Consider the following 23,231-nt stretch of genomic DNA (forward strand, 5'->3'; position numbering starts at 1 on the left):
GGCCCCCCCCCCCCCCCTGGGGAAGGAAAAGCGGGGGGGGGGGGGAGAATGGTGTCTCCTGGGACTTTTAAGAAGACCGGCTACACCCTTTTTATTTTTCAGAGCGCGCACGACTCTCCCGTGTTTAAGAACAAAAATGTTTTATTCCACAAATGGGACTCTCCTGTGTTTAAGACCAAAAACGTTTCATTCCAGGTATAAGTTTTTGTGGGCAAGGAGACCTCTTCTTCATAGGGAGGGGGAGGGAAAGACCCAGAGAGAGCACGTGTCGCGGGGTGGGTGGGAAGAGAGGGAGTCCCATGGCACCTAATCCAATCATACCTTCTATTGCCATTTGGCATCTGAAATCATCTTTAGAAAGTTTATATCTCCGGTACCTTGTGTTATATTTTATGGCACACATGGCCTAGCCCGACAAAGTCACATTTCTGTCAGATCTGGCCCTTGTAACAAATGAGTTTGACACCTCCACCCTAGCTGGACACTCCCTCTCTCAGCCTAATTCACCTCACAGGGCTGTTGTGAGGACAGAATTAGAAAAGGATATATATTGTGTTCTGAGCTCCTTGGAGAAAGGACAGGATTTAAAAAAATATATTCTAGATATAACCCTCTACCTGCTCCATGAGGGCCATAATACAGAGAATATTAGAAAAGAGCAAGAGTCCAGCAGCACCCTTAAAGACCACCAACATTTGTAGCAGGTATCTGAAGACGCAAAAGCTCCTCCCCTGCCATAAATTGTGTTCTTCTTTAAGGTGCCGCTGGGCTCTTGCTCTTTCCTGCTGCCACAGACAGAATAACACAGCAGCTGCCCATCTCGATCTATTTACAGAGACTATTGTGAGGCTTTCAAATTTATGTGAACCCTCCAAAACGCTATTTTTTGCTGTTGTCTTTTGCCGTCAGGTCACAGCTGACTTACGGCAACCCTGTAGGGTTTTCAAGGCAAGAGATATTCAGAGGTGGCTGGTCATTGTCACGAGTGTTCCCTCTAAGCTGAGTCAGTGTGAGCTAGCTCAGTTTTTTAGCCTCCAACTCACAGATTTCTGTCTTAGCTCAGGAAGGAGGGCTCCAGAGCAAACTTATGCAGTAGCTAAATCGCTCGCTCACAACTTTAATGCCAGTGGCTCACAAAGTAGAATTTTTGCTCACAAGACTCCACAACTTTGAGGGAACATTGGTCACGACCTGGGTATTCCTTGGAGGTCTCCCAGCCAAATACTAGCCAGGGCTGACGAGATTGGGCTAGCCTGGGCCATTGACCCTACCTAGAATATACAATTAATATATATATCTACAGCAGCTAACTTACAATTAATATACTCAGCAATAACCCTCCTGGTATACCCCCAGAAGAGCACTGTGCTCAGGAGACCAGAATCTATTGGTGGTCCCTGGCCCAAGAGATATCAGGTTGTCCTCGACCTGAGCCAGGGCATTTTCCACCCTGGTGGAACTGTCTGCCGAATAACATCCATGCCCTGCGGAGCCCAATGCCTTTCTGCAGGGGCTTGTAAGGCAGAGGTGTTCTGCCAGGTGTTTGGTTTAGGGCAGCAACAGTTTCCATCTGTCTGGCACTCCAACTCCCTGCCTCCCCATGAGGCAATGGCACTACTGGAATTTTTAGCACCACCTTTTAGGCTGATTACTGTGTTCTATTGGTTTTATCCTGTTTTTAATGATAAGAACATAAGAGAAGCCAATGTTGAATCAGGCCAATGGCCCACCCAGTCTAACACTCTCACACAGTGCCCAAAAATACCAGGTGCCATCAGGAGTTCCAGCAGTGGGGCCAGGACACTAGAAGCCTTCCCACTGTTGACCCACCCCCAAGCACCAAGAATACAGAGCACATCACTTGCCCCAGACCGAGAGTCCCTATTTAGAACTTGTGGCTAATAGCCCCTGATGGATCTCTGCTCCATATGCTTATCTAATTCCCTCTTGAAGCTGTTCATGCTCATAGCTGCCACCACCTCCTGTGGCAGTGAATTCGATGTGTTAATCACTCTTTGGGCGAAGAAGTACTTCCTTTTATCCACTCTAACCCGACTCCTCAGCAATTTCATTGAGTGCCCACGAGTTCTTGCATTGTGAGAAAGGGAGAAAAGTTCTTCTTTCTCGACCTGCTCTACCCCCTGCATAATCTTATAAACCTCGATCATGTCACCCCTCAGCTGTCGTTTCTCTAAGCATATACTATATGATCCTGTGTTGTACACCACCCTGAGCCCTGTCCTTTTGGGGGGAGGGCGACTGAAAATCAAATTTGATAATAAATAAATTCACCTGAAAAATAGAAACTATACAAATGATATGAATTTTTAAAACTTAACGGAGATACAGCTACATAGGGACAGTATCTGGGATCCATAAAGATTCTACCAAATTTTGAGTCCTGTGGGGAGTCTATGATTCACATATTCCCCCTCTCTACTATAAATATTTTAAGTGCCTTCATTCTCTTTTATTATTTAATTCATTTGTAAAAAAAACCCCGTTTCTCCCCAATGGAAACCCAAAACGGCTTAAATTGTTCTCTCCTCCATTTTATCCTCACAACAATCCTGTGATGTAGGTAGGGCTGAGTGCGTGACGGGCCCAAGGTCACCCAGCAAGCTTCCATGGCATGAGTTGGGATTCAACCCCAGTTCTTCCAGATTCTAGTCCAAAACTCTTAACCCTCTATACCACACTGACTCTAAAAAAAACTGTCTCTTTACACTTTTTTCAGCATATAAAGTGGAGCCATTTATATATTTCATGAAGCTCTGAAGATACCTTATGTATTGAACCGGTTCCCCAATTCTATTTATTTCATTTTTTAGATTTGTTTCCCATCCTTCCCGCAACACAGGGCTCAGGGTGCATCAATCTATAAAGACTTAACAACACGGTGAACATTTCCATGGCTTCTCCAAGCATTTAAATGCACCCCCATGTTTATGTTCCCCAATGTATATTAAGAGGAAATTTATGGCCCCAATCCTGAGCATTTTTATCATTGCTGCTCAGTAAGGGCTCTTTTATGCCTGTTATGGTGGGCATGCTGATGGCAGTTTTTTCCACACTCTGAACACTCATAAGGTTTCTCCCCAGAGTGGATTCTTTGATGGACAGAGAGAGTCTTTTTAGAATGAAAGTCCCTTCCATATTCTGTGCATCGATATGGTTTCCCTCATCTGTGGATTGTGAGATGGGAAGTGAGGCCTGCTACTTGCCTAAAGGTCTTTCCACAGTGGGAGCACATACACAGTTTCTCTCCTGTGTCGCGCACAGGAAGGCTTCCGCTCTCGGGAAACAGCAGGCATTTAAACACCTTCTTTCCTATGTGGATATGTCGAGGTCTGCCATGCCAAGCAAAGCTCTTTCCACACTCTGAACATTCGTACTGTTTCTCTCCTATGTGGACTGTGAGATGGGAAGTAAGGCATGCTTTCTCCCTGAATCTCTTTTTCACACTCTGAATATGTATATGGCTTCTCTCCAGTGTGGATTCTTTGATGGAAAATGAGGTTCTGCTTATAACTGAAACTCTTCCCAGATTGTGTGCATCAATATGGTTTCTCTCCCATATGAATTCTTTGATGCACCGTGAGGCTTATGCTCTGCATGAAGCTCTTACCACACTCTGAGCATTTATATGTTTTCTCTTTTGTGCTGTCTGATGTTTCCTGAGATCTAATTGGCCAGAAAAGCTCTTTCCACAGTCTGAGCACTTCAATTCTTTGAACCCAGTGTGGATTCTCTGATGCCTGTTCAATTGACTTCTATATCTTAAGCTCTCTCCACACTCTGAGTATTTATATGGTTTCAGTCCCGTGAACCATTTGATGGTTTCAAAGATCTGATTGGTTAGTAAAGGTCTTTCCACACTCCAAGCATTTGTACAGCTTCTCCTCTCTATACGTCCTTTGATGAATAGCAAGGTATGAGCTGCTACTGAAACTCTTTCTGCATTTGGAACATGAATGGGGCTTCTCCCTCGTGTATGTGTTTTTTATGCATAGAAAGGATTGAGCTTCTAGTGAAGCTCTTTCCACACTCCAGACATTTATATGGTTTCTCCCCTGTGTGGGTTTTCTGATGGGAAGTGAGAGTACCCTTCTGACAGAAGCTCTTTCCACACTCTGAGCATTTATATGGTTTTTCCCCAGTATGGATTCTTTCATGGTAAGTAAGGTGCGTGCCTTGAGTGAAGCTCTTTCCACACTCTGCACATTTGTATGGTTTGTCCCCAGTGTGTATTCTCTGATGGGCAGTCAGGCTTGCAATCTGACTGAAGTTCTTTCCACACTGAAAGCATTCATACGGTTTCTCCCCTGTGTGAATTCTTTGATGAGCATACAGTTCTTGGTGATGCTTGAAGCTCTTTCCACACTCTGAACATTCATGTGGTTTCTGTCCCATGTGCACCATTTGATGTCTTCGAAGATTCGATTGGTCAGAAAAGCTCTTTCCACATTCTGAACATTTGTATGGTTTCTCCCCTGTGTGAATTCTTCGATGGCCCGTAAGGTGTACGCCCTGAAAGAAGCTCTTTCCACACTCTGAGCATTTATAAGGCTTCTCCCCTGTGTGAACTCTGTGGTGGGTAGCCAGCTTTGAGCTGCAACTGAAACTCTTTCCACACTCTGAGCATTTATACAGTCTCTCCCCTTTGTGCGTTTTGCAGCGACCACTAAATTCCGATTTGTGCGGTAACGTTTTCTGTCCCATTGGGCAGTCATTCTTTCTCTTCCCTTTGCAGAGTCCTCCTTTGCTTTGGATAATACCATGGACTTCATCCTGACAGAGACTGGATTCATTGCCACAGCTCTCTCGCTGGCTTCCTCCTTGTCTTTTGGTTATCCATTGACTCCCAGAAGTCTCTTCCGTCATCTCCTGGGCATCTCTTCTTGGTGAAACCACATATGGCTCTAGAGAATTCTCCTCATCTGTACCATCACCTGTTGGGAGGGGAAAAGAAGAGATAATCCTCTGGATCATCCCAAGGAGAAACCAAATGCCTGATCAGGGATGAAGCCCTAGTTAGGGAGTGTGTCTCTGAATAACAGTTGTTGACGTCAGTAACAGGAGAAGGCTGTGGCCTCTGTCTGTTTGTTCGTTTTATAAATTCAATTTTTAGACCGCCCTCCTCCAACGCTCCCTCTAAGCTGTGGAATCTTGCAAGCAAAAATTCTACTTTGTGAGCTACTGGCATTAAAGTTGTGAGCAAGCGATTTGGCTGCTGCATCAATTAGTTTGCTCTGGAGCCCTCCTTCCTGAGCGGAGACAAAAATGTGTGAGCCGGAGGCTAAAAATACTGTGAGCTAGCTCACACTCACTCAGCTTAGAGGGAACACTGCCCTCCTCCAGTACTTGGGGCTCAGGGTGGTATACGACATTTAAATAGAATTAAAAACATTAAAACAATATAATAATTCCAAAGGCACCCGGAAACCAATTATTTTTACCTCAAGGGGGGAGTGGACAGAAAAAAAAGAGGCCAGGCTGATTAAGACCATTCATTTAAAAAACGTCGCTGTCCTCAACCATTAGCCTGGTGGAACATCTCTGCCTTACAAGTCCTGCGGAACTGAACTAGGTTCCGCAGGGCATGGGTGTTATTTGGCAGAGTTCCACCAGAACAGCGCCAGGGCTGAAAAAGCCCTGGCTTCGGTTGAGGACAGCCGGATCTCTCTTGGGCCAGAGACCTCCTGCTCTCCAGGGGACATACCAGGCGGACATTCTCTGTTCTCCTTTTGTGGGTTTTCTGCATGCAAACAATGGTGACCCAGTAGACATTATATACTTGGAGTTTCAAAAGGCTTTTGACAAGGTACTATTGAGATATATGTCTAGGTGATAGAGGTAGCAAGCAGTTACTAGATCAGTTTGATCTGTTTGACAGTCCTAGCTGTCATGCTAGTGATTAAGTGATTACAGCCAGGTGTTATACTAGCAGGTGCTCTCTATCAGGCATTGTTAGAGTTGGTAATTAATTCACCTTGTTAGTGATTGGCTGGGTTTAGTATATTAGCTATCAGCTTGATAAGCTAGGTGGGGACTTAGTCTCTCAAAGCTAAGGCATGGTATAGGATAGCCTGTATATCTCTGTGTATATATTCACCATTATATCTATATAAACTTTCTATGCACCTTCATCACCAGTTGGTCTCCAGCTTCTTATTTACTACACCCAATAGGTACCTCACCACCAGAGACTCCTGCATAAACTTAACACTCATGAGATAAGAGGATGGATTCTCTTATGGATTAAAAACTGGTTAAATGACAGGAAGCAAAGAACAGGAATCAATGGACAGTTCTCACAAGGGAGGGAAGTAAACAATGGGGTCCCACAAGGATCGGAATTGGGGCTGGTACTATTTAATTTATTCATCAGTGATCTGGAACTAAGGGTGAACAGTGTAGTGGCTAGGTTTGCAGATGACACCAAATCATTCAGGATAGTAAAAACCAAGGCTGACTGTGAAGAGCTCCAAGAGGACCTCCAAAAACTGGGTGAAAGAGGGACAACGTGGCAAGTGAAGTTCAGTGTGGATAAGTATAAGGTGATGCACATTGGGACAAAAAAATTCCAGCTTCAAGTCTATACTAATGGTGTCTGAACTTGCTGAGAAGGAGAAGGAAAAGATCTTGGGGTTGTAGTGGATAGCTTAATGGGAGTGTCAACCCAATGTGCTGCAGTGGTGAAAAAGGAAAACGCTGTGTTAGGGGTTATCAGGAAAGGGATTGAGAATAAAGACCAATATTGTAATAACCCTGTACAGATCTATGGTGTGGCCTCAAATCGAATACTGTGTACCATTCTGGTCACCATATCTCAAAAAGGACATTGCGGAGCTTCAAAAAGTACAGAGGAGGGCAACCCAAAGGATGAGAGTTTGGAACACCTTTCCTACTAGGAAAAGCTGAAGAGTCTGGGACTTTCCAGTTTAGAAAAGACACGACTGAGGGGGGGACATGATAGAGAAGAAGAAGAAGAAGAGATTGGATTTATACTCCGCCCTTCACTACCCAAAGGAGTCTCAGAGCAGCTTACAAACTCCTTCCCCTTCCCCTCCCCACAACAGACACCCTGTGAGGTGGGTGGAGCTGAGAGAGCTCTGACAGAAACTGCTCTTTTTCAAGGACAGCTGTGCCAGAGCTTGTGACTGACCCAAGGTCATCCAGCCAGGTGCAAGTAGAGGAGTGGGGAATCAAACCCAGTTCTCCCAGATTAGATTCCGCGCACTTAATTAATAACCAAACATGGGATGGGGAGAGATGACAAAGATAAATTTTTCTCCCTCTTCCAAAATTCCAAAAAATCTAATGAAGCTGATGGGCGGTAGATTCAGGACAGACAAAAGGAAACATTACTTTACACAGAGAGATTAAAATGTGGAATTTGCTGCCAGAGGATGTAGTGATGGCCACAGGGATAAACAACTTTCAAAGGGGGTTACACAGATTCATGGAGGATAAGTCTATCGGTGGCTACTAGCCATAGTGACTGAGGGGAAGCTCCACATTCAGAGGCACTAAGCCTCTGAATACCAGAGCCAGGAGGCAACACCAGGTGAACGCCTCAGCCTCTGTGCCCTGTTGTTGGCCCTGCAGAAGAACTCGTTGGCCCCCGTGTGAGACAGGATGCTGGACTAGATGGACTATTGGTCTGATCCAGCACATCATCTTATGTGCTTTGCACTGAGCTTGACCATATACCTCATGAAACATCTCTATCTTGCAGGCCCTGCAGTATTGTTTCAGGTCCCACAGGGCCCTGGTCTCACTAGACGGATAGTTCCACCAGATTGGGGCCAGAGCTGAAAAGGCCCTGTACCTGGTCAAGGATAGCTGGATTCTCTCAGGCCAGGGATCACTAGCCGGTTGTCATTGGCTGAGTGTTATGCTCTTTGGGGGACATACCAAGAGAGGCAGTCCCACAGATATGCTAGTCCCAGACCGTTTAGGGTTTTAAACCACCGCAGCTCCTATTTAAAGGTCTGTACTAAAAGGTCTGTACAGCTGCGGTGGCTCAAGTGGTTAAGACGCTGAACTGCAGGCTCTGGAAGGTCGGTAGTTCAGCAGTTCGAGACCCAAGTATGCCGCATGATGGAGTGAGCTCCCATCTCTAGTTCCAGCTCCTGCCAACCTAGCAGTTCGAAAGCAAGAAATTGCAAGTAGATAAATAGGTACCACTTTGGTGGGAAGGTCACAGCGTTCCGTGCGCCTTGGTGTTTAGTCATACCGGCCACATGACCACAGAAACGTCTTCGGACAGCGCTGGCTCTTCGGCTTGGAAATGGAGATGAGCACCGCAACCCTAGAGTCGGATTCGACTGGCTTTCGAGCAAGGGAACCTTTACCTTTACTAAAATATTAAACCAGATTCGGTACTCAACTGGAAGCCAGTGCAGCTGGCAGTGCACTGGTCGAATATGTGCTCTCAATGGGTTACCCATGAGGACCTGCACAGCTGCATTCTGGACCAGCTGCAGTTTCCAGATCAGCCTTAAGAGAAGCCCTGTGTAGAGCCAATGCTCCCTTCGTCAGATACTAGTGGGAATAAAGGTACCTAACTGACAAATGGAGCTTTGACCCTCGATAGCTTATACCTCCAAAATCCCGTTGGCCTCTAAAGTGCTATTGGACTTGAACACAACGTTGGAAGGGGCCTTATGGGTCACCCTGCCAGTCCACTGATCAAGGCAGGGAATTCAGAGCCTTCCCAACAGATGACTGTCGAAACTGCCCGAGAAATTCATCAGGCTCCTAAGCGATCCCTGCGATCCCAAACACATACCTGCCGATCTCCTCCCTTCTTCCAGGTCCTGGACAGGCGGATCCATTCTTCCAGATGGCTCACCAGGTCAGCTTTGGGAACATCTTGCAAGCAAACAAATGAGCCGTGAGTTACGACAACAGAGTACTCGAGCATTGCCCATCGACGCCCCATCCTGAAAAGCATGCAAAGTCTCTTCATTTCTGCATTTCAAGGGGATTCCCCATGTCATCTTGTGGACCCTTATAGGAACCACGCATGAAGCTGCCGTATTCTGAAACAGACCCATCAAGGTCAGTATTGTCTGCTCTGACAGGCATCAGCTCTCCAGATGTCTCAGGCGGAAGTCTTTCGCATCACCTCCCACCTGATCTTTTTAACTGGGGAGGCTGGGGATTGGATTGGACCTGGAACCTCCTGCGTGCAAAGCGGGTATTCCACCACTGAGCTATAAGAACATAAGAGAAGCCAACGTTGGATCAGGCCAATGGCCCATCCAGTCCAACACTCTGCGTCACACAGTGGCCAAAACCCAGGATCCCAGAACAGGGGTCACTGGTGGTGGGGGGGGGAGGGATCTGTGAATTTCCTGCATTGTGCAGAGGGTTGGACTAGATGACCCAGGAGGTCCCTTCCAACTCTATGATCCTAGGAGCTCCACCAGCTGGGCTAGAACTCCAGAAACCCTCCCACTGTGCCCCCCCCCCAAGCACCAAGAAGACAGAGCATCACTTGCCCCAGACAGTGTGTTCCATCTAGACCAGTGGTGGCAAACCTATGGCACGGCTGACAGAGGTGGCACTCAGAGCCCTCTCTGTGGGCACGCGTGCCATCGCCCCAGCCATGCCCAGACCATCATTAAAGTGTCGAATTCTCTGCAAAACAATTTTAAGTACATGAAAGAATTTGGGATTGCTTTCCTTACTTTGTTTGGATCATCTTAAGTTAATGTAGGAGTTGTTTTTTCTAAAGTAAAACCTCAGTATTCAGGTTAAATTGCCGTGTTGGCACTTTGCGATAAATTAGTGGGTTTTGGGTCGCAGTTTGGGCACTCGGTCTCTAAAAGGTTTGCCATCACTGATCTAGACCTTGTGGCTAATAGCCACTGTTGGACCACTGCTCCAGATGTTTACCCAATCCCCTCTGGAAGCTGTCTGTGCTTGTAGCCATCGCCACTTCTTGCAGCTGTGAATTCCACATGTTAATTACTCTTTGGGTGAAGAAGTACGTTCTTTTATCTGTTCTAAGCCTACTGCTCCTTGATATCATTGAGGGCCCATGAATTCTTGCATTGTGAAAAAGGGAGGAAAGTACTTCTTTCTCCGCCTTGTCTATCCCATGCATAATTTTGTCAATGGGCTGCCACTTGACGGCACGATGGCCCACAGTCTTTTGAGGCACTGTGACTCTTCGGGGCCCGCCTGCTCCTGCTTGGGGTGAGACCACATTGGTGGACCCACTGGGGGGGGCAGGTAGTTGCTTTCCTTTGTAAGGATGGGGGTGGGCCCCCCAACCCTGGACATATTCAAAATGGAGCTGAATAAACCTTCCTTCAAATAGGCAGAAAATGTGAATTCAGTACTGGGTGCTCTATGTTTGCTGTTTCCATTTCCCTCGGTGGGAGAGTGGGCAGCCTGGGAAAGCTGTGGTAGCTGGGAGGGGACAAAGGGAGACGTCAGTGGGAGACCCCAGCTTTCTTGAGCCTGTGGGCATCTCTGGAATCCTGACAGAGTGTGGGTGATCACAGACACAAAATGGCGGCCACGGGAGGCAGACGGAGCCACAAAATGGCTGCCGCAACTTACCTTCCGTCACACAATGAAGATCCTTGTGCTGTGGCGGCAGCTCCTGCCAAAGCAAGGTTTTTAACAGTCTGCACAGCCAAAAAAAAAATCTGATGGCCAATCAGAAGCCTTGCTGGGCAAAAGCCCCAAGAGGCCCCTCCCGCTTTCTAAGAACACTTGGCAGGGACCAGGAAAGAGGTCAGCAGACGCCATGGCAAACACGGGCACCGTGTTGGGAACCCCTGCTGTAGGGGGGTCAGAACGGATTGGCTAGTGCCCTCCCCGTCCTCGTTACCACAAACACTGTAGGAGATCTGCACAAGGGCTCATGGACCAGTGGTACCGGAGAAGGAGGAAAAGCAGAATGTCTCATGCATATCCGTTACAAGCTTCCCATGCCCATAAAGGTGTTTTGTCCTTTTTACAAAATGGCACCCCTCATGCCAAGCCGAGGCCATTCTAAGGAAGGCACAGCCAGGTCACCATGACCCAAGCACTCATTCCCAGGGTGCCATCTGTTAAAAAAGGGACAAGAACAGAACTTTATCCCTTTGACATTCACTAGGAAGAAAAGCAAGCTTTACTCAGGGAGGCCAAAATCCCATCATTCTCCAGCATGACTTCCTTGTACAGAGTCTTTTGGTCTGGATTCAGCAAAGCCCACTCCTCCTCAGTGAAGTACACAGCCACTTCCTCAAATCCAAGAGAGTCTAAGAGAGAGGAGTACAGATCTGGGCTTCTCATCTGGATGGGGCTGCAACCAGGATGGTGAGAGGGTTGGGATCCAAGTCTTATGAGGAAAGGCTGAAAGAGTTGGGTATATTTAGTCTGGGAAAGAGAAGGCTTAGAGGGGACCTGATTGCCGTCTTCAAATATTTGAAGGGCTGTCATGTAGAAGATGGAGCAGATCTATTCTCTCTTGCTCCGGATTGGGTGGAAATTACAAGGGAGTCGATACCGGCTAAATATCAGGAGAAACTTCCTAACTGTAAGAGTGGTTGGGCAGTGAATGAATGAATGATGTTTATTTATGGTCAAAGACCATTTGTCAAAATAATACATATTCATTAAATACAAACATATTAGCTTTCAGTCCAAAAATATATATTTAGACATATAACCTTAAAACCATTAAAATATTAAAAAAATTAAAAGTTTAACACTCCATTATATCAGAATAGCTACGAAAACATCTAAAATTATAAGTAATGCATTATAAGTAATGCAAAAGGTGACTGAGGGTTTTTATTGTGGAATTTTTCCAGATGCAAGCAGAATTTAGCTATTTGTCTGGAGTTTTGCTGATTTTCCTCTGTCAGAAGTCTCTCTAGATCAGCACTATCTGTATCAGGTGCTGGACTCTCTAAGAGGGGGATAAGCTTCTCCCTATAAGCTTGATGAAAGGGGCAGCGGAAGAACATATGGGGCATTGATTCCACTTCTCCCAAGGAACATGGGCAGCACCTGTCTTCATATGGTATCTTTTTATATTTTCCCTCTAGGACCTTAGAGGGAATAGCCACACAACGAGCCAGGGTAAAAGCGCTTCTATAGGGTGGCACATCCAGATCATACCTTGAATAAACTTTTGCTGGTCTTAAATGTGCCACTGGACTCAAAATTTGTAAACCTTGTTTAAGGTAACTATGATTTGTGTATGGAAACTGGTAAGAGAGGGAGACTCTTGTTCTAAATTGTACATTTTAGAATTATTGTTTCAGGGCTGTGTTATCTAGTGGGGAGTTCATTTGGGACCCTCATTTCAGAAGCCAGTACACAGAGTGTGCAGCTGGAGACTTCTTGGGCCACCAACAAGAGGAAAAAGATGGACTTGGGGTGTGTGTGTGTGGCAGGCTGTGAAGATAAAGGTAAAGGTTCCCTTGCTTGAATGCCAGTCGAATCTGACTCTAGGGTTGCGGTGCTCATCTCCGTTTCCAAGCTGAAGAGCCAGCGCTGTCCGAAGATATTTCCGTGGTCATGTGGCCGGCATCACTAAACACCAAGGCGCACGGAACGCTGTCACCTTCCCACTGAAGTGGTCCCTATTTATCTACTTGCAAAATGTTAATTGTTTGGACTTTAAAAAATCACTGTTCTCTTGTGTGCCCAAGATCTATGTTTTTTTTTACACAATACGACGTTAAGTGAAAACGAAAAACGTTTTACACCCTTTAAATGACTGCAAGATTCATTCCGAGTTCTGCCCCGCAAAACCCACAAACTGAGGTCATACCTTGAATAAAACTTTGTGGGTCTTAAAGGGGCCACTGGGGCCTGGGTTCGAACTTGGCTCTGACACACAGCTCTTGTTCTAGAGCCAGCTGCTGGCTCCGCGGCGAACTTTCTCCCCCTGCCTTGCTTTGACCCACAATCCCCCCCCACCACCCCCGTCTCCCCTAGAGTCTCCACTCTTTTCCTCCGTCCAAATCACTCGCCAGGCCTCCGCACTGCAGGGAAGGGGGCTGGGATCTCAGTCCACTCCCAGCCATGCGCAGAGAGAGCCCCAAAAAGGAGGCGCGCCGGGCGGAGCGGCCCCCCGAGGCTTTGCAGCGGCCCCAGCACGTTTCCCTCCCATCCACCGCCCACATTCCCCAGCCTCGCATCCCCCCAACCAGCTCCGGGATTCTCCTCGGCTCACCTCGGAGCGGGAAGGAACTGATGCGGCTGCTGCACGCGCGGGGAAAACAAAGGCACACTCCGGGCCGGAAGGAAGTCGCCTCCCTCCCCACTCCCCCTTACCCGGCGGTCTGTCTAGGATTTTGGACTCTCTGGCAGTAGTTGTATTATAACCCCCTCAGCTCCCTCCCCAGGTTGCACCCCCCATATCTCCACGAATCTCCACGAATGTCCCAGCCCAAGCTTTGAAACCCTTTGTGCTGCTGTGTTAACAAGATTTCATTTGTATCCATATATTATAGGAGTCATTATTCAGGTGGGGTAGCCCTGTTGGTCTGAAGCGGCAGAATCAGGTTTGAGTCCAGGGGCACCTTTAAGACCAACCAAGTTTTATTCTGGGTATAATAAGCTTTTGAACTGTGGTGCTGGAGGAGACTCTTGAGAGTCCCTTGGACTGCCAGGAGATCAAATCAATCAATCCTAAAAGAAATCAACCCTGACTGTTCCCTGGAAGGCCAGATAATGAAACTGAGGCTCAAATACTTTGGCCACCCAATGAGAAGGGAGCCCTCACTGGAGAAGACCCTGATGCTGGGAAAGACTGAAGGTCAAAGAAGACGGGGACGGCAAAGGATGAGATGGTTAGACAGTGTCATAGAGGCAACGAACATGAAGTTGAGCCAACTTCAGAGGACGGCGGAAGACAGGAAGGCCTGGCGTGATCTGGTCCATGGGGTCCCAAAGAGTCGGACTCGACTGTGCAACTGAACAACAACAAAAATAAGCTTTGGTGTGCACTCCCACTTCTTCAGATATTTGAAGACATTTGCACATAAAGCCTTATACCCAGAATAAAGTGCTGTTAGTCGTAAAGGTGCCACTGGACTCAAACTTTGTTCTGATACAAGTTATATTAAGATTGTATGACTGCTTCTGTCCCAAATGGCTCAAGATGAGTAGCTGTGTTAGTCTGGCTGTAGCAGTGGAAAAGAGTAAGAGTCCAGTAGCACCTTCAAGACTAACAAACTTTGTGGCAGGGGAGATTTTGTGAATCACTGCTCACTTCTTCAGATTCAGCGACTCATGAAAGTTCGTCCCCTGACACAAATTTTGTTAGTCTTTAAGGTACTACGGGGCTTTTACTCTTCTCTACTGTCCCAAATAATGTTCTCTCTTGAGTCTCTGTTTAGTACAATACCTGTTCTTTTTTTCAGCTTTTATTTCTCATATTGCTTACTCAGGCAGGGCTCTTTTTGTAGCAGGAACTCCTTTGCATATTAGGCGACACACCCCTAATGTAGCCAATCCTCCAAGAGCTTACAGAGCTCTTCTTACAGGGGCTACTGTAAGCTCTTGGAGGACTGGCTACATTAGGGGTGTGTCGCTTAATATGCAAAGGAGTTCCTGCTAAAAGTGAGATAACAGGATTGCATATATTCAGAATATTCTTGGTAGAAAACTATGGCATACGACTTTATTCCGAAAGTACTTGGCCGCCAAAGAACATGGTGGCTAGACACCATAAAAGTCGACAGTGGCCTGAGCATGGAACGAACTCAAAGAAACAGTGCAAGACTGGAAAACGTGGAGAGAGCTGGCACATAGAATCGCCAAGAATTGAACATGACTGAATGGCTAATAGCAACAATAACAACAACTCCAAATAGTACAGTTTTATATTCAAGCTTACAAGCTTTGCATTGCATGCTACTGAAGCAATAACATAACTGTAGATGTGATTAGAATCTTATATTCTGATTGCAAAGTCAGCCAAATCTTTGGATCCTTAAATCTGGTGGCAACCCTAGAAGTAGAGAAGGAAGTGGGAAAAGAGGAGAGGCTATGGGGGCTTCCAGGAAAGGGCAAGAAGAAACAGTGGGGGAGGCGGAAATGAGATGCCTCCTGCAAGTCCTTGTGGGTCCCCACTTGTTAAATATACTTCCATATACCCACAGACCTTCTGCTCATGTCTTCCAAAAGCACACAATCATTTGTTCAAAGGATCCCACAGTAGAGTTGCCACCTCTAGGTTGTGAAATACCTGGAGATTTTGGGGATGGAACCTGGGAAGGGTGGGATTGGGGGCATAATGCCATACAGTCCAACTTCCAAAGCACCCGTTTTCTCCAGGTGAACTCATCTTTGTCACCTGGAGATCAGTTGTAATAGCAGGATTACCTGGAATTTGGCAACCCTGTCCCACAGACAAGCTTGAGATAAATCAAAGTTAGTAATGCATAATGGAACAAAATCAGAATGGTGAGCATTATTGTTGGTGCCGCCTTTTCTCCATATGCCAAGTCTTTATTTTGAAGACGCATCCCTTCTGTCCTTATGTCTTGCAGAATGGAGTGATTTCAGATGACAATAGCAGGCGTGATTGGATGAGGTGTGATATGCAGAGGGGGTCATAGGCTTGGAGAAATCAGCATTGGTACCAAGTTAGGAAACCTAGGTCTGGATTCAGTCCAGGAGGATGCATTGCCTTGAGCTTCATTATCAGGTGCAATTCAACAGTAATCTCCCTTTGAAAGCCCTTTGTAGGAGAACTGCTACAACAGCTGAATGTTCTGGAAGGTTAAAATGTCCCCCCACTGCTTTTTGAATGTTGCAGTTTCTAATGTCAGACTTATGTCCATTTATCCTTTGTCCTAGGGACTGGTCTGTTTGTCCAATGTAGAGGGTGGAAGAGCATTGCTGACACCGATGGCATAAATCACATTAGAGGATGAGGAGGAGTAGGAACCTGAGATGGGATGGCTGTTACTTAGTCCGGCTGTTACCTCTGTTCTTTTAAGTAAAGGTAAAGGTTCCCTTGCTCGAAAGCCAGTCGAATCCGACTCTAGGGTTGCGGTGCTCATCTCCGTTTCCAAGCCGAAGAGCCAGCGCTGTCCGAAGACGTTTCCGTGGTCATGTGGCCGGCATGACTAAACACCAAGGCGCACGGAACGCTGTTCCCTTCCCACCGAAGTGGTCCCTATTTATCTCCTTGGAATTTCTTGCTTTTGAACTGCTAGGTTGGCAGGTTCTTTTTTTAAAAATTTTTAAAATGTTTATTAAGGTCAAGTATAACTTATAACATGTACAATAACTGCAAAACAGTATACAAAAGTTCTGAGGCAGGTTCTTTTACCCGGCACTAAACACATTCCATGTTAACCCTCGCTTTGCCTTCTTAAAATTCTGCGCCCCCTTTCTGTTGCTCGTCCGTAGCCCATCTAAGTGTTAAAAGTGAGCGAGTCGCCTTTTCCTAGAGAGGCAACGAGGAAGCCAGGTCTGTAACCAGGACGGGCCATTTCCTGTCCCGGCTATTCCGCCCTTCCTCTCTACCGTGAGAAAGAAGGCGAACATTGCCCCACGCGTGCGCGCGGCGCCCGCAGCGCCTCCGGGTGAGTCGCGACCAGAAGGAGCGCGGGGGTGGTGCAAGAAATGGGGGCGAGAAGCGGGACAGCAAGCTCCCCTCTCCACGGAAGATGCCCAGCCTCGAAGCTCCTGAGCCCAGAGCATTGGGTCAAAAGGCCTGTGTGGGGTGGGTGAAGTGAGTCCTGCCTGGGCAGATCCATCTCCGGCCACCCGAATTAGAGACCCTGTTCGTGCAGTACAGAAAGAGCCAGCAGTGTGATGCAATGGGTAAAGGGTCAGACTAAGATCTGGGAAACCTGGGTTCGAATCCCCCCCCCCTCTGTCATGCAAGCTCGCTGGGTGACCTTGGCCCAGCCCCACTCAGTCCAGCCTACCTCACAGGGTCCCCACTGGGAAGAAAGGAGGAATATAAAGAAAGGAAATAAAGATTAGGCAGTCCCTTGCATGTGAATTGCTGTCGACCAGTTTCCAACCTACTCTGCAGAACAGGGTTCCTACTTTCCAGGTGGGATTTGCAGACAAGAAGAACAGATTGGATTTATATCCCAACCTTCACTACCTGAAGGAGTCTCAGAGCGGTTTACAATCCCTTTCCCTTCCCCTCCCCACAACAGACACCTTGTGAGCAGTGTTCCCTCTAAGCTGAGTTAGTGTGGGCCAGCTCAGCTTTTTATAGCCTCCGGCTCACACATTTTTATCTTGGCTCAGGAAGGATGGCTCCAGAGCAAACATATTTATGCAGTAGCCAAATTGCTCACAACTTTAATGCCGGTCGCTCACAAAGTAGAATTTTTGCTCACAAGACTCCACAGCTTAGAGGGAGCATTGCTTGTGAGGTAGGTGGGGCTGAGAGAGCTCTCTCGAGGACTGCCCTTGAGAGAACAGCTCTGAAAGAACTTATGCCTGCATGTGGAGGAGTGGGGAATCAAACCCGGTTCTCCCAGATTAGAGTCTGCGCTCCTAACCACTACACCAAACTGGCTCTCCAGAGAGATCAGTTCTCCTGGAGGAAATGGCTGCTTTGGAGGGTGGACTCTATGGCATTCTGCCCCACTGCATTCCAAGCTGTGCCCTAAACACCATCCCCAAATCTCCAGGAATTTCCCAGCCTGGAGTTGGCAACAGTGTTCCCTCTACGCTGAGTTAGTGTGAGCTAGCTCACAGTTTTTCAGCCTCCAGCTCACAGATTTTTGTCTTCGCTCAGGAAGAATGACTCTAGAGCCAACTAATTTATGCAGTAGCCAAATTTCACAAATTTTGCTCACAAATTTCATGCCAGTAGCTCACAGAGTTGAATTTTTGCTCACAAGATTCTACAGCTTAGAGGGAACATTGGTTGGCAACCCTATAAGGTAGAGGGGAAATTCAAATGGATCAGTAGGAACAGCCTCTCTCTTGTTGTCCCTTCTCTGGAGAGTAGCTGGGTTTTCATAGAATCACGGTGTTGGAAGGGACCTCTTGGGTCATCCAGTCCAACCCTCTGCACAGTGCAGGAAATTCACAAACACCTCCCCCTCCACACCCCCAGTAACCGCTGTTCCATGCCCTGAAGGTGACAAAAAACCTCCAGTATCTCCAGCCAAACCGGCCTGGAGAAAAATTGCTTCCTGACCCCAACGTGGCGCTCAGCATTTCCCTGGGCGTGTAAGAAAGGACCACAAGAATTAAGCGCTGATGCACCCCTTCCTGCCTTCCCTCTCATGATCTGTCTAAGTTTACAGAATCACAGGGTTTTATGGCATCCCAAATGTTCTTGGAGTGTGTGTTTATTTTCTTTACCTCATTTATGCCCACAACAACCCTGTGAGGTAGTTTAGGTTGAGGGAGCGTGGCCGGTCCAAAGTCACCCGGTGAGTTTCCATGGCCTAATAGTGTTGCAGCGGGCAGTCCATGAAAAGGGGCTCGTGTGGCTTGTATTGACGGCAAAGAGTCTGCAGCAATGCTCCCTCTGAGCTGTGGAGTCTCGTGAGCAAACGTTCTACTCTGTGCGCTCCTGGCATTAAAGTTGGGAGCCAGCGATTTGGCTGCTGCATGAGCTAGTTTGCTCTGGAGCCCTCCTTCCCAAGCAAAGGCAAAAATGTGTGAGCCGGAGGAGGCTAAAAAACTGTGAGCTAGCTCACCCTAACTCAGCTTAAAGGGAACGCTGGTCTGCATTATCTTTCCTTTTCTACCAGGCTACCCCAAGCCTGAGACGATGAGACTTGTTTAAAATTGGGGTTCTCTCAGCCCCACAAACCTTACAGGGTGTCTGTTGTGGGGAGGGGACGGGAAAGGAGTTTGTAAGCCGCTCTGAGACTCCCAAGTGAAGGGCGGGGTATAAATCCAGCCTCCTCTTCTTCTTCTTCTTCTTCTTCTTCCAACACTCCTGTGAGATAGGCTAAGAGGAGAGGGTGTGACTGAAGTGGTGGTGGCTGCAAGCATAGACCGCTTCAAGAGGGGATTGGATAAACAACTGGAGCAGAGGTCCATCAGTGGCTATTAGCCACAAGGAATAGATAGGAACCGTGTCTGGGGCAGTGATGCTCTCTGTATTCTTGGTGCTTGGGGGGCAAGTTCTGGCCCCGCTGGTGGACCTCCTGATGGCACCTGGGTTTTGGCCCTTGTACTGGAGTACTGGACTGGATGGGCCATTGGCCTGATCCAACATGGCTCCTCTTATGTTCTTATCTCTGGCGTAGTGATGCTGTGCTTTCTTGGTGCTTGGGGGGCAAAACTGGGAGGGCTTCTGGAGTTCTGGCCCCGCCAGTGGACCTCCTGATGGCACCTGGGTTTTGGCCACTGTGTGACACAGAGTGTTGGACTGGATGGGCCTGATCCAACATTGGCGTCTCTTATGTTCTTATGACTTTCCCAAGGCCACACAGCAAGCTTCCACAGCACAGTGAGGATTCGAACCTGGGTCTCCCAGATCCTAGTCCAGAACTATAACCATTCATTGAAGAATTGCTTGGTTTTGCTCTTAAACCGTATTTCTGCTTCAATGGGATTCCCAGCTGTACTTATGTTTTTGTTTTGCAGGAAATCAGAACATTAAGGGGGATAAGACTGGCAGCGAAGGAAGGTTATCCACCCCTGCTGTAGGCTGCCTGGGTGCCCAAGCTGAAGATGGAAAACGTGGGTGGTCCAGGTGCCGCTGAAGCCAGACGGAGAGAAGAATTTGGGGATAGGGAAGAACGTGGGAGAGGAAACCACCAATTCAGATGTGCATCGCCAGCAGTTCAGGCAGTTCGGCTACCAGGATGCGGGGGGCCCTGGGGCGGTCTGCGGCCGACTCCCCCGTCTTGGCCGCCAGTGGCTGAAGCCGGAGAGGCGCAGCAAGAGGGAGATGCTGGACCTGGTGGTCCTGGAGCAGTTCCTGGCCGTCCTGCCCCCGGAGATGGAGAGCTGGGTGAGGGAGTGCGGGCCGGAGACCAGTTCCCAGGCGGTGGCCCTGGCAGAAGGCTTCCTCCTCAGCCAGGCAGAGGACAGGAATCGGGACCTGCAGGTGAGGGGGATTCCTCCAAGGGGGTTAAGAATGCCAGTGAGGATCTCCTAAAAATCCTCCATGAGTGGGTGGGTGGGTGAGTGCCTTTCCTCTTTTCCCTCCACACCTTTCCTCTGTTGAACACATGAAAACGCCCCATATTGAATGAGACCCTTGGTCCATCAGGGTTCTACTCAGACTGGCAGTGGCTCTTCAGTGTGACGGGGTCTTCTCACATCACCAACTACTTGATCCTTTTAACTGGGGACACTGGGGATTGAACTGGTGGACCTTCTGCGTGCCAAGCAGAAGCTCTGCCCCTGAGTTATGGCCCCTGTTTTTTTCTATGGGAACCTTCATTGATGTTTCAGGCGCAGAGTCTGTCGGCCGAAGTTGCCACCAAGCCCCCAGAGGTTGGAACTGCTCCACCAGCTGTCAGGCAGAGGCTGCTCTTCACAGGGGTCTTACCAGAGACCAACTGGCGTGGTCTCTTGCACAGTAAGGAGATAAGGAGCTTCTTTGCACTTGAATAAAGACTAGCTGTGGAACCCGAGACCGCTTGCAAGCGACAACTGTCCTTAGCGTTGCTTACATTGTCTAAAATCAGTAAGATCTTAAAGCAGTTCTAAACAGTGATTTTAAAAGTTTGTGTTTCTGCATTTGTAGATACTCTATTTTCTGTAGCAGTAGAAAAGAGCAAGAGTCCAGTAGCATCTTAAAGGCTAACAAAATTTGTGGCAGGGCGGGAGCTTTTGTGAGTCACTGCCCACTTCTTCAGATACAGCTAGAATGTGAGTCCATCTAGCCTATGTATTGGAAAGTGGAGTAATTTCAGATGCCAAATGATAATAGCAGGTGCGATTAGATTAGGTGTGATATGCAAAGAGGTTGTAGATGTGGAGAAATCAGCATTGCTAATGAGAAAGGAAACCTAGATCTTGACTCAGTCCAGGTGGATGCACTGTCTTGAGCCATCTTCATCTATTTTATGTATTTTATTTATATTGTAAGCTGCCTTGAGCTCCACAAAGAAGAAAGGCAGCTAATCAATACTATGAATAAATATGTCCTATTTACATTGTAAACTGCCTTGAGTTCTGTCAGGCAGAAAAGCAAGACTCAAGACTAGTAGTATCTTAAGGGACCAACAACGTTTTCCAGGGTATTGGCTTTCAAGATTCAAACCTCCCTTCATCAAATACCAAGGGAGCTTGGAGTCAGGGAGGCTTTCACCCTGGAAGGTCTGTAAGATGATCCTGGACTTTACATAAGAACATCAGAAGAGCCCTGCTGGATCAGACTAGCGGTTCATCAAGTCCAGCATTCTGTCTCACACAGTGGCCAACCAGTTCCTCCAAACAGCCAACAACAGGGCATAGAGGCTGAGGCCTTTCCCTGATGTTGCCTCCTGGCACTGGGATTCAGAGGTTTAGTGCCTTTGAATGTGGAGGTTCCCCTCAGCCACCACGGCTAGTAGCCATTAATAGATCGATCCTCCGTGTATCTATCTAATCCCCTTTTCAAGCTGTTTCTTCCTGTGGCCATCGCTACATCCTCTGGCAGTGAATTCCACATTTTAATCCACTCTCTGTGTCTAGTAGTATTTCCTTTTGTCCGTCCCGAACCTACTGCCCATCAGCTTCATCGGATGCCCTCAAGTTCTTGTGCTGCAGACCAGCATGGCTGCCCCCCCGAAACTATCCTCATGTAAGGCAGACAGGCAGCTGATAAATGCTTTATTTATTTCATTTGTTTATTTATTTCATTGTATTTCTATCCCGCCCTTCCCGCGAATAACAAAATGTGCATGAAAAGTGACTGAACTTCCTGTTGGTTCTGTGTCACCTGGCAGGTGGTGGGAAGACGGAGGCCGTAAATCCCGGGCTGTCGCTTTGTGGGGAGGAACCGGAAGTGGCTGTGGTGGAGCCGATGCGGCCGGAGCAGGAAGGGGAGGGATCTCCAGGAGACAAGCAGGTGACAGCTGAGATTCCACCGTCTCTCAGCCTTTCCTTCTGTCCATGCTGCCTTTCCAGATTTTTGAAAGCCACCCCCTTGGGATTATGGTCTCTTCTGGAATGGGCTTGACATGGGGATGTGTTTTCATTCTTGCTCTTTCAGGGCCTGGTGACCTTGGAGGAGGTGTCTCTGTGCTTTACCAAGGAGGAGTGGGCTCTGCTGGATCCGGACCAAAGGGCACTGCACAGGGAGGTCATGGAGGAGACCTGGCAGAACTTGGCCTCTCTGGGTAAGAATACATCTTTACTGACTTCAGTGCTGGGGCCAATGTTGTCAGTTTCTAAAATGCAACTGGACTTGTGCTTTGCTTTACTGCAATGGGGTCTTAGGAGTTACTCCTCCAGGATAATTTCAGATAGTTTAAGAGGGAGCCCTGTTCAAATGTTGCTCTGAATGCATGTACAGAAGGACATAAGAGAAGCCATGCTGGATCAGGCCAGTGGCCCATCAGGAGCTCCAGCAGCGGGGCCAGAACTCCAGAAGCCTTCCCCCTGTTGCCCCCCAAGCAACAAGAATACAGAGCATCACTGCCCTAGACAGAATGTTCCATCTAAACCTTGTGGCATTGAGCCACTCATGGACCTCTGCTCCAGATGTTTATTCAATCCCCTCTTGAAGCTGTCTGCTTGTAGAAGAAGAAGAGGAAGAGATTGGATTTATACCCCGCCCTTCACTACCCAAAGGTGTCTCAAAGCAGCTTACAAACTCCTTTCCCTTCCCCTCCCCACAACAGACACCCTGTGAGGTAGGTGGGGCTGAGAGAACTCTTGACAGAAACTGCTCTTTTCCAAGGACAGCTGTGCCAGAGCTTGTGACTGACCCAAGGTCACATCAGCAGGTGCAAGTGGAGGAGTGGGGAATCAAACCCGGTTCTCCCAGATTAGAGTCCGCACACTTAACCACTACACTAAACTGGCTCTCTTGTAGCCGCCACCACTTCCCATGGCACATACACCCTGCACATATTCATGTACATCCATCGCGTTCCCAGCCCCATTGCCAGAGTGTCGCCCTGCGTCACTTCCTGGCGACGGCATGGTGCGGCACGTCTTGTTTTCCGCACGGGAATGGTCCTGAGAAGAACTATGTGTCCCCCGCCGATTCTCGGTAAGTACTTGGTATGCCTAGTCTTCCCAGTTCTTCCCCCTCCCCCAGCAGCCATTTCCAAATTGATTCTTGAGCTTGTTGTTGTTCAGTCGCACAGTCGAGTCCA

General features: G+C 47.8%; 1 protein-coding gene and 1 pseudogene across 1 annotated transcript; one reads left to right on the plus strand and one right to left on the minus strand.

The window, feature by feature from the left end:
• LOC107122593 overlaps nucleotides 1–23,231 on the plus strand; it is a 79,044-nt pseudogene that overhangs the window by 30,124 nt on the left and 25,689 nt on the right.
• LOC107122601 (zinc finger protein 239-like) lies at nucleotides 3,908–4,898 on the minus strand. Its single transcript, XM_015425714.1, has one exon. The coding sequence runs from the start codon at nucleotides 4,882–4,884 to the stop codon at nucleotides 3,943–3,945; it is 942 nt and encodes a 313-aa protein (XP_015281200.1). The 5' UTR covers nucleotides 4,885–4,898; the 3' UTR covers nucleotides 3,908–3,942.

The sequence above is a fragment of the Gekko japonicus genome, unplaced genomic scaffold, assembly GCF_001447785.1.
Source record: "Gekko japonicus isolate JY-2015 unplaced genomic scaffold, Gekko_japonicus_V1.1 scaffold1563, whole genome shotgun sequence".
Taxonomy (NCBI): domain Eukaryota; kingdom Metazoa; phylum Chordata; class Lepidosauria; order Squamata; family Gekkonidae; genus Gekko; species Gekko japonicus.